Source organism: Tenrec ecaudatus, chromosome 15 (assembly GCF_050624435.1).
Source record: "Tenrec ecaudatus isolate mTenEca1 chromosome 15, mTenEca1.hap1, whole genome shotgun sequence".
Lineage (NCBI taxonomy): Eukaryota > Metazoa > Chordata > Mammalia > Afrosoricida > Tenrecidae > Tenrec > Tenrec ecaudatus.
In genome coordinates, this window is record NC_134544.1 from 29,397,417 (window position 1) to 29,420,724 (window position 23,308).

The 23,308-nt window shown below is 40.6% G+C and overlaps 1 protein-coding gene across 3 annotated transcripts in view; it reads right to left on the bottom strand.

The window, feature by feature from the left end:
* ARK2N (arkadia (RNF111) N-terminal like PKA signaling regulator 2N) overlaps positions 1 to 23,308 on the bottom strand; it is a 76,670-nt gene that overhangs the window by 33,998 nt on the left and 19,364 nt on the right. For 2 of the 3 annotated variants that reach the window (XM_075533253.1, XM_075533255.1), the window contains exon 2: positions 6,262 to 7,044. In XM_075533253.1, coding sequence (XP_075389368.1) covers positions 6,262 to 6,976 — 715 coding nt within the window. In that variant the 5' untranslated portion in view covers positions 6,977 to 7,044. Of the gene's footprint in view, positions 1 to 6,261; positions 7,045 to 19,764; positions 19,899 to 23,308 lie in introns of those variants that run through there. The other variant, XM_075533254.1, reaches the window with a different exon arrangement.

A 23,308-nucleotide genomic window follows, 5' to 3' on the forward strand; every position in this document is an offset into this window, starting at 1 on the left:
GGGGAAACTTACAGGTTGACGGCAACGGAAGGCTGGGACGAGGTGCCGCGCACCTTTTCAGGAGCCGGCTGGGTGAGGCTGGGTTCTCTGAGCAGGGCACCTCTTTTTGGCTCGGTCTGCTCCAGTAAAGACTTGCAGCCTTAGAACCCACAGGAGCTAGTCCCCCCTGGCCCTGCGTCAGACTGACTCACTGGGATAAAGTTTGGGCTCGTTTGTTTTTCAATTAGGGTTGCCCTGTTTTCCTAAGAAGGAGATTGTTTCTAGCAGAACTTCAACTTGCTACTGTTCTGGTTCGAGTTAGTGTTCCAGCTCACCCACGTTTTAAAAATTCAGCTACTTGAAACCCACATGAAAGATCTAAAGAATCTATATATACCATTGGATCTGTGCAGTGTTAAAATGCAAGCGCAAAAAATAATAGGTTTGTGTTTCAGTTTGGGAAACATTACAAATCATACTCTCCCTTCTCTGAAGAGCACACTAAATAAATATCTCTGGGAAGTCTTGCGATAAATGGGTCCTGTTTTTGCATGATCTAATGACTCTGTAAATATGAGAAGGTAGACAGTTATTGAAATCCAATAGGACTGTAGATTTCCTAGGGTTCCAGCTTAAGGTGAGGTCCTCCATCAATAAGTTTTACCTGGAAATAGTCCACATCTTTGGTTTGGGCCCCAATGGCCTGGGTGTTTAATGAAATTCAAAATATTGAACTCTTCAGACATTTGAGGATTCTAAATGGTATTTCTTTAAGACTTCTCTTGACTACTCTTGTCCACAATGAGTTTTCTATCCAATATCTAGTCAATCTCTCTCTCCTATATCCTGTTTTATAGCTACAGCTCTAACTCTGCCCTCGAGGGTCACTAGGAGTCAGTGAGAATACCCTATTTTGAGAAAAAGGCATGATAAAAGCAGGCGTGTACTTTTGCATATAGAGTAGTCAGCAGGCACTCACTTCAGGAAAAATTTGGGAAAGGGGGTCAAAACACTACCTTGGTGCTTAATATTCAAGACTGCCAAAGGACAGTCTCCAGGCTGAAGAGCAAAGGTAGCGAGCAGTCAGGCATTATAACATAAAAAATACAAAAACACTTGGAGCAGTGCAAACTTTTAAATCAATCACTTAAATAGGAAAAAAAAAGCCTAAGTGTTTACACTTATTAAAATAGAATGGGGGGGGGGAGAAAAATAGAATGTGCTGTTGTAAAACCAAGATCTTAAAAAACTATACATTTGAAGTCCATTAAAGCTTGCTGTTCATTTATGAAACCAAAATGAGGCTGTGCTCAGCAGGTTCCTCCAAGTCCCAGTGCTTGTCATCAATCAGCATCTTTAGGCAAGTTGAGTTAGTCACCAAGGTGGAACCAGATTACAATAGGTTTGAAATGGGCAGAATGGCCCTTTAACCTCCGGAGAGCCCCGGCATATTCAGTCTAGGAAAAAATCCAATCACTGCCTCATGGGATTCCCTATGTGGTTTGGGGTCTTTTATCAAGAGTCCCCAGCGCTTAAATATTAAAAACTTCTAAGTAATTAAATCTTTAGAAAGGTAAGAACTCTCTCTCACAAACTGATGAGAAAAGCAAATGTGCCAGTAGGGCACTGTGCAAAGAACGTGGGTAGACTAATTACATGACCAAAAAACTAACAACAAATGGCCAAACTTGACTTTGAAATTCCTGAATAATCAAAAGACTGTAAAGTGACACTAAGATAATTCTTCCGTCAAATCCAACAACTTTAATTTTAATAAACACTCCATAGTAAGAACCTGATGCAACGAACATTCCAAGTTCCTGGGTGAAATAAACTGATCTCCCGATGCAGTTTTGTTACCGTGTGTTCAAACCCCTACTCCTAACAAAACTGAAAAATAAACCAAAGGACCAGTATTAACACAGTAAATCTTCAAGAAGCTAAATTTTGCAGAACCAATATTTAATATTCCAGTTAAATGTTCAAAGTGCAATATTAAGGTGAAAGGGCTAAACAAACAATGCACACTAAAGGACATTTTTATATGTAATGCAAGGCAATACATTCATAAGTGTAACACTGAGTGACTAATCTGCTTCAGATTTCTGTTTCCAAAATGTCTACAAATGTTTTATTAACAAATAGCAAGCATAACAACCTCAGAAAAACTGTGAGGTAAGAAGACAGACAGCTGTCATGATACATTTTTCAATGCAAAAAAAAAAAAAAAAAGGATGGCTAGTAACAGATTAGATAATCTGGTCTGGATGACAAGTGACAGACTGGGAGATGCTTTGGTCTGGCCTGGCCTGGCCTGGCCTAGCCACCTGGGTTGAGAATTCAAATGACCCTAGATCAGTGGTTTTCAATCTTCCTAATGCCGCGATCCTTTAAAACAGTTCCTCATGTTGTGGTGATGACCCTCAACATAAAATTATTTTCATTGCTATTTCATAACTGTAATTTTGCTACTGTTATGAATCGGGCGATCCCTGTGAATGGGTCGTTTGACGCCCCCACCCCCCCCCAAGGGGTCGCGACCCACAGGTTGAGAACCACTGCCCTAGATAGTTGTTTTCAACAACCTCCCTGACATTCTCTAAAACAGACCAATTTCCGTATAAACTTGTGTATAAGACAAGTTTTTCAGCACAGTTTTATGCAGTTTTGTGGCAAAATTACTAGGTGGGTCAGCTTATACTTGAATGTACAGGGTACAACTATTAAAAACTCAGTCCAGCAAACTGGCCTGACCTGACCAGGGGAGTATGACTTTTGAAACCTCAGTCTGAGTAGGCCTTTAAATGGTGGGCTATTAAAACTACACACAAGCCGGCTATTGAGAGCCCAGAGGAGCTGAAGCAGCCCTGAGGTCTATCCTTACACTAAATACTTATGAAAACAACGGTTCCTGGAAACGCTTGTGCTTGCTGCCCACGTATACTGGTTCTGCTGTCAATCTGTTCAGAGATTAATTTATTTAATTGAATTAAGTTTGGTGTCAATTATTCCTAGTAACTAAAATTACAATCCTCTCGTGAGCAGACTTTCTTCCCAGAGCAAGCTGAACCAAGCGATTTTATAGAGAAGTTGATCCTCCATGAGAATTAAGGCTCTAATCATAGCATTTCAAAGAAACCACACAAAAGATAGTCCGTATTGATAAATCACACCGAGATAAAAAAGCTGTGAATAATCAAGATAACGCCACAGAACACTTTACATTGATATTCACTACAAAATTCTGTTTCCTCATCTCCAAGTCCTCCAAATGAAAGGAGTGACAGAATTAAATTGAAGTGACACCTCCAAACAAATACCTAAAACACCAGTATATTTCCAAAAATGTCAAGCAGAGATAATAACTAATGCTGATAACTAAGCTACTTATCAGTGAATGCTACTAAAAAGAAAAAAAAATATTTTCACAGAAAATAACACCTCTTGCCCAGATATCAATCTCAAGTCTACATCATTAATTATTTGCACTGGAATAAGGAAAATGCATGAAGTGCTAAATTATTTGATATATATACAAGAGAATTAAGTTAACTCCTTCAATGTATAAGTTGCTACTAAACAAATATTTATATACTAAGCAGTTTCTGAATTACTAAGGTTACATTACTAAATCAAGTTGCTCCTTGATTAAAGAGGATAGCAAAAATCGTATTTTCACTTTCCCTCTTGGTTTCCATTCTGTGTAAACAGTGGGCTTATAACCGACATCCCACAGATTCTCTGCTGGCACATGAGCTGGCATTCACCTGATTGTCCACCTCATTGCTCTCAAGTCAGTTCTTAATTCAGCCTATCTTTCAATTTACATAATTTTTCAACAGCTGCTATTCCTAAATTTGAATGCGTCTCCCTCCCAGAAGTTATAATTCGACTCAGGAAACTCACACATACACGTTTTAAAATTCAAAAGGCACAATCTCATAATCTTTTAAGAGATAACAATATGGACACTTTGTTTGAGGTGACAATAAAGGCCCATCTGATCCTGGGTCTGGACTGTTAGCATGGCTGAGGGCTATGATAAGCTTCCTAATATTTCACTGTAAGCTGCTCCGTCCTCACTGCTTTGCATAATTACAGGAAAGGGTATTCAGACACTCTTCTGTGTGACTGGCACTTCCTGAAACAGCACAGTGCACAGTGTAGGCAACCATATACAGGGCTTACCTGCTCTTTAACATACTCCAAGATCACCGTAAGGCAGGGGCTCTCAACCTTCCTCATGCCACAACCCTTTCATACAGCTCCTCATGTTTGTGGTGACCCCGCCAACCATAAAATTATTTTCATTGCTACTTCATAACTGTCATTTTGCTAATGTTATGAATTGGACGACGCCTGTGAAAGGGTCATTCCACACCCCCACCAAAGGGGTCCTGACCCACAGGTTGAGATCCGCTGCCTTAAGGCAATCTACAATCTTCAAAAGCCACCAGCATGCTAAATGGTGTGATTCAGGTAAATTATAGACTCAAGTGATTTACTTCTGGTTAGTATATAGTTCAGAAGTGTACAGAAACAGGTCCAGTGTTGTTTCACAAGTTTTAAGCTATGGCCATGGAAGTCAGTCAGTAGAGAGTTTAAGAAATTATGAAGAGAGGGTACATAACTCATGTTGGCCAAACAGGGGGGAGATTCGCTAATGAAGTCATTTCTCATTCTACCTCTACAGTGAGGTTTGATCTTCAAAGGGAATTTTGCTCACCCACATTCTTCCCCCTTTCCTTAAAAAAGAAACCGACTAAGGTGGTTATATATACCCCTGCTTAGTCAGTGAGTGAGTCCTGTATCAAGATCCATCATGGTCTTAATTAAAAGATCAGAACAGGATATAGCCATGCATAAATAACTATCTCCCAGTTGTTCATAAGGCTTTCTTTAAAACGTTTTTCAATGCAAAACTGATATACACGTACACTCTGCCTTTGGCCATCCCCTACATTTGCCGCTCTCGTGCATTCATTTGATGAGCTTCGTTTAAATCCCCATCCTAGTTATTTTACACAAGGACATAGCAAAAGTGAGCCACCAAAGGAATTCAACACCTATTAAGCAGTAAAAAGTCTGTCTAAAGTCTTCAAAAAGCTCATATTTAATATGCTATATGGATGAGGCTTTTATGATTTTAAGTTGAAAACCTATAAAGTGCATTACAACCACTTGTTCGTCTTACTGAGCTTGTTTAACTTGTGATTATCTATAGGTTTAATTCTTCTTGAACCATTCTTTGTATATCAGCAATATGCTACCTTCACATGTCAGAAACTGAAATCTTACAGAAAACTTGTAAGAAAAAAACATAGTTAGCCATAGAACTTTGAAAAACAAAAGCATTCCCCCTTCCTTAAAGTAGCAATAAACAATTCTGAAGATGATCAAGTAAATATCGTCAGACTGTACAGAACCTTACCAATCATATTGAGTCTCTGTGATCAAGAGCATCCACCACTTAAGAACCATCCGGGCCTCATCTTCCTTCCACTATGAAATCTTAAGCATGGCTTTTGTATTACACAGTGGCAGACCTAGTAAATGGTGGAAGCGGAGACTTCAAGCATTTAATACACTACAGACCTTTATGCCAACGAGAGCTGGAACCAGCTATTTCGAACCATCTTTGTCTCACCTTAGGGTGGAGGGTAAAGTTCTGCAAAAACCATTCTTTTTTTTTTTTTTTCATTGAAAGTGACAAACTCAGCATAGAAAATGTGTAACAAGGGTAACTAGTTTCTCATGCACTGAAAAAGTAAAACACAAACTACTCCTGGAGGAGAACAGCGTTATCAATGAATTTTAACAAAAAGGTAGAGCGTGTTATTTCAGACACCATTCGCACGAGTGCAGAGGATATTTAATAAAGCCAGGTGCCTATTCCTGAGGAGAACAGACTTCGTAATTATGCTGAACCATGAGGAGTCAATGTAAGCAGGGCTAAAAGGCAATGATGAGAGTGTTCGGGTCATGTGTTACAGGGAACAAGTTTGAGAACTTCCATTGCTTATAAATAATCTGTCCCTATCATTAACCACTTAAATATTTTCCTTTTCTGCTGATGTGCTAGAATGCACTGGAAACCTCAGAACAGGTTTTTTGTTTTGTTTTTTTTTTTTAATTGGCCATGTCTTGTTAATAGACTGCAGTCTTCAAATTTACAGAGCTGCAGGTCGCCTGGATTTCCTCAAGTGTCACTCAGCTAAGTGAGCCTGACGGCTGAGAAAGGCCGCCTGGCACTTTACAGTCAGTTTAAAAAGCATCCTCTACCTGGTATCTCGGCAGTGATTGTCTTGCTGCTCCCTGAAACCTCCTCATCGTCATCCGACGAGCTCGTGCTTGAGTCACAGGTCAGGTCACTGTCACTGGTACTACTGTCCTGCAGCAGGTTGTACTTCTTCCTCGCAGCAGCCTCGCGTTTCTGCCGCAGGAGCCGAATTCTTTCCTTTTGCTTTTGGCTCCGATGACCTTTAACCTTGGCAACTCGGCCATTCTGTTTGTCACTGGATTGCCGGTTTTTCTTGGCCGCCATGGTGGATGTTTCACTTTCAGACCGGGAGCGCCGAGATTTGCGCCCAACTGTGGTACCCGACAGACCAGAAGGGTCTCCTTCTCTTGCTGTTTGTGCCTGGGAGGTTTCATTGTCTTCAGCAGAAGACAGCGTGTCCGAGTCAGCCAGGTGACCACTAGAGGACGGGGAAAGCATGCAGTGGTTAGAGGAGTCACTCTCATACACTCGGCCCGCTGTCGGCTTGTCACTCTCCGTGGATGCTAACTGAGACTCAGAAGAGTCCCTTCTCAGTTCCATCAATAAGCAAGGCATTGAAGAAAGAACTGTAGAATCTGCAACACCATCTTTCTGAACTTGAGGTTCCAGTTCTACAGACCCGTCTTCCTCCTTGGCTGTCTCTTGTTCAGATGACTTGGGTGGGACTTCAGACTCAAGGAGTTCTTCAACTTTTCCCACTGCCTCCTCCATCTTCATTTCAGAATTGAGTTAAATCATGGAGCAGAGTTTAGGGAATTATATCAAAGATGCAACAGGAAAGCAACCTGTACAAAAACACACAAAATCAATAAACAGAAATGGCAGGTCATTTAGTCAACACACCACCCCTCTCTTACTCACTGGGCTGGCAAAAGTTACCACTAGAAAGGCCTATAAAATACATGAAAAGAAAATTCACATTATCCTTTCATTCCATTTGTCCACAAACTTTTTGATTTGAGCTCCCTTGTACATGTACATATCTGCTTGATCAACAAAATACAGTTACTAAACCATCGATCATCTGTTAAAGTCTCTGGGCAGTACACAGTTAATGCTGGGCTGCTAACCTAAAGCTTGAAGGGAGACACCACCCAGGAGTTTCGCTGAAGAGAAGGCCTGCTAGTCTGCTTTGGCCAAGAAATCCCTACACACCAGTTCGAACTTGTCACAGAGGGTAGCCTAGAACTAGAAATGACTTGACGGCAACTAACAACAACCACTGAACCTGAAAGGCCGGCAAGTAATCAAATCAAACAAGGATGCTAAGAAATCCTCAAAACACTGATGTAGTTAACATAGAAGACTTTAATATAAGTAAGAATGCTTTAGAAGAACCAAAAAAGCTTAGAAAACAATGAGTTAACTAGAATGATAAGTTTTACACTGAAATCTTCAAGGAAAGGCAGCAAGGGGAAGAAGCTACAGTGTAGTCACAGCAAACATACACTCTTTTGAGTAAAAGAATTTCAAGGTAGTTCCTGACACATGATGTATCTGTTACAATGAATTACACTTTCGACCATCTTTTTTTAAAACATCTTATCCGACCAATGGAGATCCCCTTATAGAGGGGTTTAGGAGAGGAGATGGGTTAATTAGGGTGTGAGGTAGTATCGATGAAGAACACAGCTTTCTCCCAGATCCTGGATGCTTCCTCCCCCCAACTACCATGATCCGAATTCTACCTTGCAGGGCTGGATAGGACAGAGGCTGTACACTGGTGCATACGAGGGTTGGAGGTACAGGGAATCCAGGGTGGATGATACCTTCAGGACCAAGGGTGTGAGGGACGATGCTGGGAGAGTGGAGGGTGAGTGGGTTGGAAAGGGGGAACTGATTACAAGGATCCACATGTGACCTCTTCCCTGGGAGAGGGACAGCAGAGAAGGGGGGAAGGGAGACTCCGGATAGGGCAAGATATGACAAAACAACGATGTATAAATTACCAAGGGCATATGAGGGAGGGGGGAAGGGGGAGGGAGGAGGGGGAAAAAAAGAGGACCTGATGCAAGGGGCTTAAGTGGAGAGCAAATGCCTTGAGAATGATTGGGGCAGGGAATGTATGGATGTGCTTTATACAATTGATGTATGTATATGTATGGATTGTGGTAAGAGTTGTATGAGTCCCTAATAAAATGTAAAAGAAGAAAAGAGAAAAAAATGATTAGGGCAAAGACTGTACAGATGTGCTTTATACAATTGATGTATGTATATATATGAACTGTGAAAAGAATTGTATGAGCCCCAATAAATTGTTAAAATTAAAAAAATAAATAAATAAAAAATAAAACATCTTATCATAATATTTACTGTACACAATGTTAAAATATGTTGTTCATATGTAAGTTCATATGCTGTGTTTTCAACCCCCAAAGACAAATAAAGCCTGGATTTATAAAGATACTGCTGGGCGCTGATATCAGAGTACAAAAAGAAAGAAAATGTTTTGAAAATGATGGTGACAACAATTGTACAATCATGCTTGATCTAATCGAACTATGGATTGTTATAATATCTTTAAGAACTCCCAATAAAAATGGAGGAAAAAAATAGTGCTAACAAAAGGCAGTAATAGCTTTTTTGTCTCTCTCTAGAAAAAGCGAGGTGTTCAAGTTGTATTAAAACCAGAGTTGCTGGCACTGCAGCCCTCGGCTAGTTGGAGGCCACCTGTGTAAGCACTCCCACCTGTCTGCCTCCCCTTCAACAGGAGCTTCTCTCTAGAGCCAATGGGATGGGAAGCCCACTGCTCCCTCAGACCTTCTTAGCTCCCACATGTCTCACCGTGACTATGTAATTCCATAACCAAAACATGTTTTCTTTCACCAGCAACAGCCACTCGGTGAACCCCTATGAAGGCCTCCCTACAACTCATATGCTGACTTTAGAACCTAGACTGTCCTCACCCACCACCCACCTTCTTTGACTCTGCGATCACAGTGGACATAATCCTTAATCACAAGAGCTGTGACCTAGGTAGGGCCAGTCTCACTAAATGGTGAGTTTTCAAAAAGAATGCTAAGAAATGTGCAGGGCAAGTCAAGTACACATGAGGCTAAAGGAGCAGCTATCACGACGTCCCAAAGATCAGAGACAGACACTAACCCCAAACTGATGCCACACTGACTCAGCCTCTACCACTTAATTCCAAACTGCCACAACAGTTCAACTTGCAGTAAACAGCAACCAGAAGACATTTGGAAAAATTTTAATTGCCCCAATATGCCACCCCTGCTTTTTAATCATTACATTCTATATACCTGACTGTTTTTCAAAGTCATGTTATCAGTCGCTGTTAAAACAAGCATTATGACATTTTCCTTATTAATGCTGATAAAAACCAGAACGCTGATGGTCCAAAACTTAGGAAATGGTTCTCCAAGTGTAGCCTACTTTCTTAGCACATTGCAGCATTACTAATTTTTGAATTAAATGAAGACAGATAAGAAATGCTATTCCTAAAGCCATTCCCGAAGGAATGCACCTCTGAAAGCCAACAGAGGGAGTGCAGGCTGCAATATAAACAGAAAATTAAATATTCCCATTTAAGCATCAAAACACGCCCAGGTATGAGGACTAAACCCACCATTTTCTAGGGAAATTAAAAGGGAGTTGATCCTTCGGAAGGAAAGCAAGTTGCTGTATATACTCATGTATAAGTCAAGTTTTTCAGCACATTTTTAATGCCGTTTTTGTGGTTAAAATTAGGTGCCTCGGCTGATGTTCAGGTCAGCTCATACTCGAGTATATACGGTATGCATTCCGGAATAAAGACTTTTCTTAAAGTTGAAATATCTGAGAAATATACTCAAAGGAAATTAATGTCAGCCCAACAGCACAGGCCTTGAGAAGTCAAAATAATTTTTAAAGCAATGAGTCTTTTCAAGTATGTAATAGAGAACACTAAACTGAAAAAGAAAATTTATTAAAATTACCATGCACATTTTGTTTCTATAGTAAATAAGTTGTGTGTGCAGCACAGATGAAATCTAGAAAATATGAAAATGTCTGATTACTTCTTGGCTTTCACCAACTTATACTTGACTAAATCCATCTTTCCCGTCTTCCTTCCTTTGTAAACTCCCCTTGCACTTACCACTTCAGCCTCACGTCTCCTTTTCAATACTCCACATACTCCAGCATCTTTCCAACTAATCTTACTAGTCATTGAAATCCACTGTTCCCCGTGTCCTTCTCTCTCAAACTCCCTTCCCCAGCCCACTCCAATGACAGCTGCAGGAATCAGACCAGTGAAATCGTTTTTGCCAGGGTCATTAATTACCCCTCTATTTCTCTAAATATAATAAACACACTTAGCATGAATCCTCTCGTGCCTAAGCAGCATTCCATGTCTGCTCACACAACACTTCTTTAGAAACCTTCTTTGGCTTCAAGTTCCCATATTCTTCAGGCTGCTCCTCAGTCTACTTTCCTATCAGATTTCCAGATTTAGCACTGGGTTCCTGTTCTACACCGAGTTTCCAATGTCATCTCTACACTAGTTACTTTAGTTCTGCTTCTCCAGCTCAGGCCTTCTTCCTCTGACCTCTATAACCAACCCGTTACTGTTAAGTTTATTCCAATAGCCACCTGACATCTCCAATTGTATTTATCAAAGAAAACAATCTCATCATGCTCAAAACAGAATCAATCATCTCCGATCAACACTCACACGACTACTTACTTCTGGAGTTGTCCTCAGCTCATTCAATGGAACCAGTATTCTCAACAGTTCACACATGAAAAACCTGAGAGTTTAAATCATTGTATCCCATCATCCACTAATTCCCATTAATCTTAGCTCCAAAACCATTCTCCAGTTTGTCCGTTTATTCTCCTTTTCTAGCAACCTCCTAGAAAAAACCTACATCATTTATTTCTCAAAAGAAATGTTGACAATTTCCCTCTGACTGGCCGTCCAAGAAGCCCTGGTTGCGTAGTGGCTGCACACTGGGCTGCGTAACTGCTAGTTTCAACAGTTGGAAACTACCAACCACACCATGGGAGGAAGTCAGGGAACCTGCCTACATACCATGACCTATGGGTCTCTGCGCTGACATGCACTCAAAGGCAATACACTGGAGTGTGGCCTCTCCCTATTCGATCTTGCTTCCAATCAACAATCAAAATGAAATTTTGAAGAAATAACATAAAACAATAAACCTGACAAATGATAATCTAATTACAATACTTAGAGTGGCCAAGAAAATCACCACCTTGATGTCTTCTGATTTTGCATCAGCATTCCTTAAGATCATATTCCAGAATGGCAACTGAGATGCACCGACATCTACAGCATGTCCAGCTAAATGGACAGACAACGACCACATCTAAGACACGTGCTGTTTTTACATCATTTCTAATATGGTTGGCATTTTAAATATATATATATAAGCCCAAGACTTGACCAAGGATCACATATTTCGTTTGACTGTCGTATGTCTATAGTCACCTTTAATCTGGGTCAGGCCCCTTACTTTTTGCTTTATTTTGTGTTTCATGACATTGACATGTTTCAAGACTGCAGGCCAGTTGTTTTTTGGTGTGCCCCACAATTCCAATTTGCCTGACTGCTTCTTTATGATACAATTTGAATTACAATTAAAAATGCAGATTAGTGATGGTGCCTATCAAAAAAAAGAGGACATTGCTTACTTGGGACAGCCTTTGGGTATCTTGTGTGTATATGACTGTTGTGAGAGAGAGATACATAGATGCAAACTGTTAACCTGGTTAACTTGTTTGGCTGCTATATATATCCCCCAAAATGCTAAGACACACAACTAAAAGATAATGGAATGCTTCCACGAACTTTTGAAACCCCCTGTATGAGGGGAAGTTACTCCAAAGCACGGCTCCTAAGGTTCCAGTTCATACATGCTCAAATTTATTCCAAACAAAACCTGTCTCTGTGATCCTTCCCAAAAAAGTTCAATGAAAATAGTGGTTTCTTTCCAAGGGGATCTGCTGAGTCAATTCAATTCAAGACACAGAGCTCAGCTCAGAAGATTATGGTAACCATCTTTTGAAATTCCAAAGGACAATCATGGTAGATTTTTCTGGAAGGCCATGGCACCATCAAGGGTGGACTATTATGAAGGTGTTATCATATGTGAACATTATATAAAAAACAACTTTAAAAACTTTAAAACTTTAAAAATAATAAGGGGGAAAGAAGAGATTAAAAGGGAGCTGATATCAAGGCGTTCAAGAAGAAAATATTTTGAAACTGTGGTAGCAGTTGTACAATACTGCTTGATATGACTGAACTATGAAATGTTATGACATCTGTAAAATGATTAATTTAAAAAAAAGAAAAACCCAAACTTGACCGATGGTTACCATGGGTGGAGGAGGAGGTTTGGTTTAGAGGAATTGTGTATGTGAACGGTGGTGGGAAAAGACACCAGTAATGGTTTCACAACACAAAGTATAATCAAGGGCACGGAATTGTACACGTGGAGGTTGAGTTGGAGAATGTTTTGTTGTGTCTGCTTTTTCCACAATTAAAAACAATAATTACACTAATAATGAATACGAGGAAGAAAATGCTCTACAGTTTATTGTGGTAATAATAGTACAATTCTTCTTGATATGAATGAACTATCAAATTGCATGATATGTGAATAAAATGCCAGTAAAACTGTTTAAATAAATTTACCACACACAGATGTTTTGAGCAAGTGGAAAATTGCACTGGTGTGCAAAAGGCCAGGAGAGTTGGCTGAGGAGTTCTTTTTTTTAAATCACAACTATGCCCTAGCTCATTCTTCTAGAGTGGCCAGAACTGTCCTTGAGCATTTTGTTAGTAAACTATTCCTTCCACCCTACATTCTTGATCTTGATTCATCAGACTTCTTTTTATTCCCCAAACTCAGAGCTCAAAGGAACACAATTTGAATATCTTGAATGCCAAAATGGCCATTTTGGTGTGTGAATCAATGAGTGCAGAACCTTCAGGGAAGGGACAGAGATGGAAACACCTTCTGAAGATTAGACCTAGATGCAGACTAGGTCCAAAAATAATGGCTTCCATGATTTTGTAACAATGCTGTTGTACTTGACCATACATACACACAGATCCACATAGCTGAGTCTCAGAAGACAAACTCAAAGAAAGTTTACAGCACCATTCAATTTAAATAAAATCCAAAACAAGAGAAAACAATGTTATATATGGATTATTAGTTGTACACTAAAAACTACTTAAATGAAAAACAAGGGCATGGTTACTACACATTCTGAATAATGATTACTTCTAGGTAAAGGAGGTTAAGTAGAAAGGGTTTCTAATGTATTGGTAAAGCAAGGCTCCTGCCAGCTAAACCTCTAACCAAAATGCAATTATCGAATCAGACAAAATTGCCAGAACCAAGCATTGAAAAACTCAAAGCCATACAACTGAGAAGTGCAGCTACTTAAAAAACTGCTAAACTCTGGTTAAAGACAGGAGAAACTGATGGTGGTCTTGTGGGGGGCTGTTCCCCTCTGCCCCCAGCTCCCCGCTAAAGCAGGGTGGTTCTACGGAGATGGGGGTGGGGGCAAGACCTGAGACTGCCAAACCTGCTGCAAAGAGAGGTCCCTCCATTGGCATGGTGGGCCACACCTACATGGAGGGTAGTCAGCTCAATTGATTCAAAGTGTGGCAGGCAAGTTAAGCAAAAGCCACGGGCACTCCTAGTCTGAGGATGTGGTCCGGACTAGGTTAGGAGTATTCTCGGCAGAGGCTGCTAACCTATGCATGGGAATGCTAAAGGGTGTGACAGAAAGTAGCTGGGGCTAGCCTTGAAAATAACTATAAAATATGCTACCCAATTCACATCCATCTGGGAGCCCTGGGTGTGGGGCTGATAATCCCAAAATTCAAACCCACCAGCATTCAAACCTACCAGCCCCTCCTGGGGGACAGATGAGACTGTCTGCTACAACAAAGAGCTACAGTCTCAGAACCCCTTTAGGTTGCCATCAGCTCAATGGTGTTGGGGTTTGATTTATCCACATGCAAAGAACCTGGTGGTACAATGGTTTTAAGCTCTCAAGTGTTGGCAGAAAAGGTGTGCAAACTACCAGTCAAGGGAAAACTGGGCAATCTGCTCCCGTATAACTCTATTGTGGACACCAGTCCTTGACCAAACACAGCTATAAGATCTGCAAATATGTCCTGGTGTGAGACTTGCTTTCATTTTCTTAACGGTGTTATTTCAAAGTATAAACGTTTTTAAATTTTGTTTTTCTGTTTCAAAATTGTTTTGGCTACTGAGTATTTTGAATTTTCATTTAATTTTAGGATTCGCTTGCTAGTCTTTAAGGGAAAAGAAAACTTGCTGGAATTTAGATTTTCTTTCAGAAAATTTTAAGAATTTTCTGAACAATTCCTTGAGGTTCACTAGTAGAATGTGGTGCCCCTGGACAAATATTAGCAGAGCTAAATGCCATCTGGCATTTGCGCAAGCTGGGCAGACACAAGATTGGTACGAGAGAGACCTGCTTGGGAGCACAGCTGAGAAGACACAGTCCAGACTGTGGGTACCCCCAAAAACCAGAATTGCACTGGGAAGAGCTGAGCTTTTATCTACCCCCGGTAGGTGGGCATCCAGCAACTCTTAAGTTAGTGCACCCAGTGGCATCACCTGGGAAGGTTCTCTCTAGTCAAAGTTAATTTTTTTTCATAAAAGCAGTTTCACTAGAACCTCATTTGTTGGGATGGCCAGTTTAAGATAATAGCATGTGTGCGGCTGTGAATTGTTTCCTGCTTAGAAAAATGCCACAGAAAAAAAACAAGTGTGTGAGTAGTTTTCTCATTTCAAATAGGTGAAATGTTGATTGATGACAAACCTTGTTCTATACATCCATCAACTTCTGGAACAAATGAAAATGTCTCATAGTACATTTGGAGTTTGTTCCACCAGGTCAGATTGTTAATCAAGCTTTCTATTTAGAGGTTCTGAAAAGACAGCATACATAATGGAGTGTGAAATAATGGGTCTGATTTGTGGCAAATGGGGACTAGGTTTGCCACCATGACAAAGCACCTCGCCATGAAGCCATCTCAGTGTGCCAGTTTTTAGCAAAAATAGCATGCCTCTCTTGCCCCACACACCTTACTCATCTGACCTTGCTCTGTGCGACTTCTTTTTGTTTCTGTGAATGAAGAGGGACATGAACGGACAGCAATTTGATGATGTAGAAGAAGTGAACAAAAAAACAAGGGAAGTGCTGTCAGCAAACAGGTGAGTTTGAAAAATGTTTTCAAGAATGGAATCGCAGATTTGACAAATGTATGATCTGTAATGAAGAGTACTTTGAAGGAGAGACGGTTGTTTTGTTAAAAAAATATTAAATACACAGCTTTGAAAAAAATTCCACGGGGGGGGGGGGGGGTTCCCTCATATATCCTAAGCATTCCTGACCCTGAACCTGTTACTTCCCTAATACCTCCATAACTGTGAGTATGGTCTGTGTGTTCTTTTTGGCCACTACATCAAATTATCAAACTCAACAGAGAGGAAAGTGCACTGGGAGGAACAGTTAAGATCAGAATTTGTTAGGAGGGTAAGCTGAGGAGGTTTGTCTTTACCTCCACCACAAATAGCCTTGGGTTATTGATCTGGATTTTCTCCCCTTTGGGAAGTTAGAGGAAATCGGGCACCTCCACCATGCCAGTTTTCGTCAATATAGCTAATTTGTGTGGGGTTGGGGGGAGATAAAGGACAGAGAGGCAAATACTTAAGTGCTGTGTTTCATATAATGTATTCAACTTCTTTGGCAACGAGTGGAGCATCTACCTTTAAATCAACCAAGGATCCAGTAGATTGAGTACTAAAAGTAACGTGAAATCATGTCCCCTGGTCCCTACCAGCTCACAAACCCTTGCCTCAGCTGTTTTCAGCCTTTATCGAAGCAGCTGTCGTAATATACGCTTTCCCTCCCTCACACCCTTCATAAAACAGTAACTATCCTGATTATCTGTGCCACATCCATGTCGTGCACAAGTTCCTAATCTCAAGACAGCAGAAACGGCCTGCCATGGTTTTGTAATACTGTTGTTAATCAGCCCCAAGCCCACTGCCAGGCACAAGAGAGGTAAACAAATATTTATTGAATAAATGAATTATTGATAATTACTCTGCTGCTGAGTTTTGGGGATACTTACAACACTGAGCTTAACAACCAATAAATTAATGGACTGTTTAAGTCAATCAAAAACAAGATTAAAATGGTTTCAATAGAGGGAGATTTGAGAAAGATTTAAAAGAGAATGGCATCATGGCAGATGATGACTGAAAAAGGCTCAATGGGATATCAGCAATGTGAGGATGGGTGACCACTGATTAATACATCAGTTCAATCACGCTGAGAAAGTAGAGTCCCAGATGAGACTTTAAAGAGACTGTAGGTTTTCTTTAAAAAATAAAAAATGAGAGTCCATAGCTTCAGTGTATAAATTAGTATATAAAGAATTATCTTTGGGAGAAAAAATATTAAGATTCCCAGAGAATACATACGCATAGAAGCAATCCTTCCTCCTCACACTAGTCTTCTTAGACAGTTCAAAGCTTCCTGTAGACATAAAATTATGTGGAAAGGCCATGGATCTAACTTCAGTCCAACCACAACAGGAAACCGCCTCGGTTCTGACACACATAACATCATTAAGCTCTTAAAGTAACAAAGGCCTACCTTTTAAAAAACTCTTTAGATTTACCTTGGGATCGACAACCATTGATTAACCACCATTAAATCTACAATTACTAGAATGACATGACACTTGTTAAAACAAACTTCTTTTTAAAACCTGCAGGGTTTTTCCTGTCATGACAATTGCAAACTGAAGTTATTTGCTGTTGCAAGCCAACTTTGTTGCCACAGGCAGGTTTCCGTTGAAACCACAATCTGACAACACAAATTGATACAAGCTTGGCCTATGAAATGAAAGCATTTCTAAGTAACATGTTATAGGATGGGCATTCAAATTGATATCTCTTCTGCAACTATGAATGTTATTTTATATCGCTGCCCTAAGGCATGAAATAACATGAAGGGCTTCTAAAAGTTCATGGAAGAACCCACATCTTTTTATCCATGTTTCTCAATCTTTTGAAGCCCTGTCATATATGCAACATGATCTAAATGGAGGAGTTAACTCCAGGTTACACAAAATACAGCTTTCAACAAGCGAGCTCAAAATGGGTCAATGCTTTCCTAACAAAATAAGAAAGCTTCTGCCCACTAGAGTGGACCCTGGTAATACATTCCCTGTCACAGAAATTAAAACTTTAAAAAAGCCACCGAGACAGATCCTGCTTATGTTCATGCAAGTCTGGACTGGTTCAAACAGGGCACCTTCTTCTGTTTCATCTGATGGAGAGTCAAGGACCAAGTTATAGGGCTTACACATTCTCTCTTTGAGCAAACTGCACACTGTGTGCAATGTAGAGTACTGTCTTTTCAAGGATTTAGTCTACCATAGTTCATTCTACTTAAAAATTGATGATAAAAAAACACATCAGAAACCACCTACAAGGTGACAACAATTGGAAAGCTGAGATATGAAAGCACTTCAGGGAGCAGTGAGTTCATGTTAATGAGGGAGGGCCAGGTCTGAAAAGGTGAGAGGTTGCACACCTCAAAGCAAGTCCTCAAAGTCACTGAACTGTACCTGTAGAAACTGTTGGACTGGAGTGTGCTTTGCTGCATACAGTCTCAACAACAAAAAATAAGTAAAAATTAAAAGGGAGACATGAGTAAAAAGTAAAGGGGGGGGGCACAAGAAACACACCATAAAGCAAGTACTACAAATTTCACACAGGGTGCAGTGTTTGCTCAAAGAGAGAATGTGTAAGCCCTCTAACTTGGTACTTGACTCTCCATCAGATGAAGCAGAAGGTACCCTGTTTGAGCCAATCCAGACTTGCATGAACATCTGCCTCTGTGGCTTTTTTAAAGTTTAACTTTGTGACAGTTTAGGTGCTTCATGAAATTCCTGTCCCTAAACGAAACTGGCACATAATTCCAGAGCAGTACATAGGTCTTACACTACTAAAACACAAACTGGAAAATCTCATCAATGTTCTTTATGCCAAAAATAACAGTCATACTTTCATCTACATTTTTTAAAAAGAAAACATTTTTATTGGAATATTACTACAAAGAAGTGTCAACAGCAAGCACTTTTGATTTTTACAAAAGTGCAATTTTGGTCCATGCATTGACCACACGGGTATAAAGCTGGTCCGTCCTGCCTGCTCTGGTGACTTAGTGGTTAGGTGCTTGGCTGCTGACTGACAAGGTAGTGGTTTGCACACAGCAGGTCCTAAGGAGAGAGACTGACAGGCTCCGCTTCCATAAAGCTTCGAAACCTTTGAACTTCTATGGAGCAGGTCCCACAGGGTTTTTATTGAGAATCAACTCAATGGCAATGGATTTGACCTGCACATGGGCAGAATCCTGCAGTATTTGCTCTTTGATGTCAAGCTGCTTTAGACATTACGCCTCAGATTAATAAATGTTCTTATATGAATCGGCAGTTCATTTTCCCACTGCAAAGAATCTCATTATATGACTGTACCATAACTACCTACACCTTCTACTATTGGCGGACATTTGGGTCTTTTCCATTTATAATATGAACATGCTTCCACGAAAAAGCCTATCCATGTCTTTTGGTGCATGTTTGTAGGCATTTCTCTTGTATGTATATTTAGGCATAACACGGCTATTACAGAACATGCTGCTTACATTCAACTGTAACAGGAAAACTTCTAAAATGACGCCACCCGTCTGCCCTATCACCAATGGTATCTGAGAGTTTCAGCTGATCCACATCTTCATGAACACTGGTATTGCCAGTTGTCTGTTTACTTTAGCCATTCCTTTGGACGTAAATGTTCTCTCTAAGCTTATCACATCTGGTAGAAACTGCAATGGGACCCCATTCTAGAAGCATCTCTACTTCAGAGTAGAAACGGGGGAAATATTAACCTTCAATAAAACTACTATGGCACGATATAATCTCTTCCTGCTTCTATACTCTAACAGCACTAAAACACTGCCTTATTTTGCAATCGTTTGAGAATCTTATTTCCCCATTAAAGTTTTTAACTCATGCAAGCAGCATTTAAAACACACTGGAAGAAGACGAAAAAGCCACACAACTGAATGCCTTTTCTACATAAGCATATAGGCCAGAGAGGGCACTTTTGAGCGCCTAAAGATGGTAACTGGACCCTGGAAAACTTGCAACAAACATTTGTAATATTTTACTGACCTGCAGAGAAAGAAAAATACTCCCTACCTCCTCTCACCCCCAACCCAAGGGAAAGGAACAGTGTGCTGAAACCGGAGCATACGCAATGTGGAAATACCACCTTGCACTGGAGGCAACTCCCACACAAGGTGGGGAACAGGAGGTTAAACCAAGAGGTTGGATCAAGCCTAATGCAATGTAAGGAAAGTGTACATGAACCTCCTGCATAGATACAGCTGGAGCCCTCACTGGGGCTTACCCTGTTTGTGGATGGGTGCCGTCTGAGGAACATCAACTGCCAACAGAGGGCTCACACGCAAATGTGTACATGAAGAGACGGAGGCGGCACTCAACAGCCTCAGATTTGCTACCATTGGTTCATTCTCACACTTGGACCTAGAATTAAAATTTAGGGGTAGTCAATAAAAGAAACCCAACTGTGCAAAAGCAAAAAGATAATTAGATGGAGAGAAGTAACCCAACCTAAAGTCTCTGGATCTCCATTACTTAAGTTTAATCAAATAGGAGCTTATCATGCAAAGGGACTTCCAAAAGTTTGTGGGAAAATTCTACTTTTTTCATTCTATTTTTCCACAAAGTTTGGGAAGCCCCCTCTCAAAAGAATTCCAAAAAGCACAAGGGAACAAGTCTAATTGATGGGTCCGTTGAAACCATAAAGACATATTGAACCTCTCACAGAATTAGCCTAGACATTTTTAAAAGGTTATACAGTATCTCAAACAAATTAAAAGTATATTCTCAGAGTGAACAACTAATGCAACACTGTGATAGGATGAATGAAAAACACAATTCCCACTTTAAGGAGCAGCTGTGCCAGTTTCCATACACTTTACACAGACACTACAGAGATTTCACAACGCAATTGTGGGAGCTAAGAAACCTTTCAAAGGGTACTTACTGTCTTCACATCTGATGCTGGAATTTTAAAAATTGCTGGAAAGGAACATGGTCAGGGAGAAAATCATTGGAGACATTGGAGAGTTAAAAACAAGCGAAAACTCACAAGGTCCAAGCTAAGTCCACAAGGACAGAAACAGGGGTGAGCTGTTTTAAATATCGCAGGTTATTGATGATCTTAACCCCTTTTAAAATTTGACAAGGGGACCTGGTGGGGTCACTAAGCTGTATTCACAGATGGCGTGAGCGTTACTGCCTTTCAGCTGGATGGCAAAGATTGCCTACAGAACTAGGATCCTTTACCACAAAGTTGAACACAAACAGGAAAGCCCTCACTGCCAAGTGTAGCTGATTCTCATATTTGACTCTGTTTATCTCGTTCTACTCAGTCTCCTCTCAAGCCCTATAATCTTTGTATGCTCATTTGCTGAATTTCTTTGGGTTCCCTATTTCTCGTTCCTTGCTCCCATTCTGTCTGGAGTACAAAGTGAAGTTTATGCTGAAGTGCAAACTAAACGACACAGAGGGAAAAGAATGAGGAATTCCACATCAGGAACAAGCTCCAGGATTCTCTTTTAAAGAGAAAATAAAATCAAGGAGATGGGGATACAATGGACTGCCGTGTGTAAAGTGTAGAGAGGGGGCATAAATATTCAGGTATCTAAACGATCTTGAAGGAAATAGGAAACAACTAGTAGTGTTACTTCAGAGTGGAAAGGCAAAAATGAGCAAATATAAAAGAGGATTAACTGAAGATGGCCCTACTGGCCACAATCACGGGAGCCCTGATGGCCTAATAGTCACATGCTGGGCTGCGATCTGCAAGATCCATGCAGTTCAAACCACCATCTGCTCTGAGGGAGAAAGAATGGCTTTTCTACTCACTCCCGAAACAGCTGCAATCTCAGAAGCTCACAGGAGCAGTTCTAGTCTGTCCTAGAGGGTCACTACGAGTAGGTGTTGACTTAATAGCTGTGAGGGGTTTTTTTTGAGCCACAATATTTGTGAATCCCATACAATGATTGGGTGAGCCTATCCAAATACAGTGATTGTAGTCCTCCAAGGAGATTGAAAAGCCTGCTAACACAAGGTGCATGAAACCCTAACAAGAGGCCTGCTTGTTTTGCCATCCACTCCAGTATTTTCCCAAAGTGGGCAATGCCACCTTGAGGGGTAGGTTGCCACTGGAATGATCCAGGGGGCTGCAAAATATCCTGAATGAGTATAGTACATGTTTGTAACTACCTGGGAGGAAGGGGACTCTGTAATTTTTCTGAAAAGGAAGAGGTAGGCCAAATAAGTCTGGGAGTCTACTAACCCAGTGGTTGTTTGAAGAACTTTAGCCTGAGTTGTCCCTGTTACTTTTCTAATGAAGTCCATAACCGTGAATATGGACTGTATGCCGTGAGGTCTGTACGGACACCGCAAGGAATTATCAAACCCAGCAGAGTAGAGTGCTATGGGAGAGATACAGGTCAGAAGTGGTAAAAACGCTGAAGACAGCCCAATCTGCACTGTGCTGATGCATCTTAACCCTCCCCCTTTTTTGAAATTAGGGAAGGAAGCCTGATGATGTCACTATGCATTTTTCACAGATGGTGAGACATTATTATTGTTTTATCATTATTTGGGGGCCAATGTTAGAATTACAATTTTAATTTGCATATATAATCTATTAAGCGGAAAAAAAATTTTGCTTGCCTGCAGCTTTATGCTCTTTGAAGATCTACCTACATGGGATGAAATTGGTACCAGCGATTCTAAAGGGTAGTTGGTCACTATAGTCAAATTGGTCTTGGTTCTAGTTTTTATCTGTATGGGATCCGGTTGACAAGAGCTCCTTGAAAGATCACACAGGCGGCTATCAAGAGATATAGTGTCTGGGGTCTTAAAGGCTTGAAGGTAAACAAGCGGCCATCTAGTTCAGAAGCAACAAAGCCTACATGGAAGAACCACACCAGCCTGTGCGATCACGAGGTGTTGAAGGGATCAGGTATCAGGCATCATCAAAACAAACAATCTTACCATAGAGAATGAGTGGGGGAGTGCGGAGTAGAAACCCAAAGCCCATTTGTTGGTCACTGGAGATCCCATTGCAGAAGGGTCTAGGGGAGGAGACGAGCCAGACAAGGTGCGATGTAGCAACGATGAAAAATACAACTTTCCTCTCATTCCTAAATGCTTCCCCTCACCCCAACTACCAAGATCCCAAATCTACCTTACAAGTCTAGCTAGAACAGAGGATGTACACTGGGTACAGATAGGAACCAGAAACACAGGGAATCCAGGGTGGATGATACCTTCAGGACCAGTGGTGAGTGGTGATACTGGGAACATAGAGGGAGGGTAGGTTGGAAAGGGAGAACCAATTACAAGGATCTACATGTGTCCTCCTCCCTGGGGGAAAGACAACAGAAAAGTTGGTGAATGGAGAAGTCGGACAGGCAAGATATGACAAAATAATAATTTATAAATTATCAAGGGTTCATGAGGGAGAGGAGAGCGGGGAGGGAGCGGAAAAAATGAGGACTTGATGTCAGGGGCTTAAGTGGAGAGCAAATGTTTTAAGAATGATGAGGGCCATGAATGTACAAATGTGCTTTACACAATTGATGTATGTATGGATTGTGATAAGAGTTGTGTGAGCCCCTAATAAAACGATTAATTAAAAAATTTTTTTAAAAGATTAGACAGGATCCTATGAGGAAATGAGTTTATGTTCATGTGGGAGAACAACTCAAAAAAGGTCAGTGAAGACAGCTGTGGAACTACAGGAACGCGGCCAACATCATGGAATTGTACAAGCAGAAATTGCTGTATAGGCTCTGCTGTATATATTCTCAACAACAAAATTATCTTTTAACAAAAATAGATGATTAAAAGAG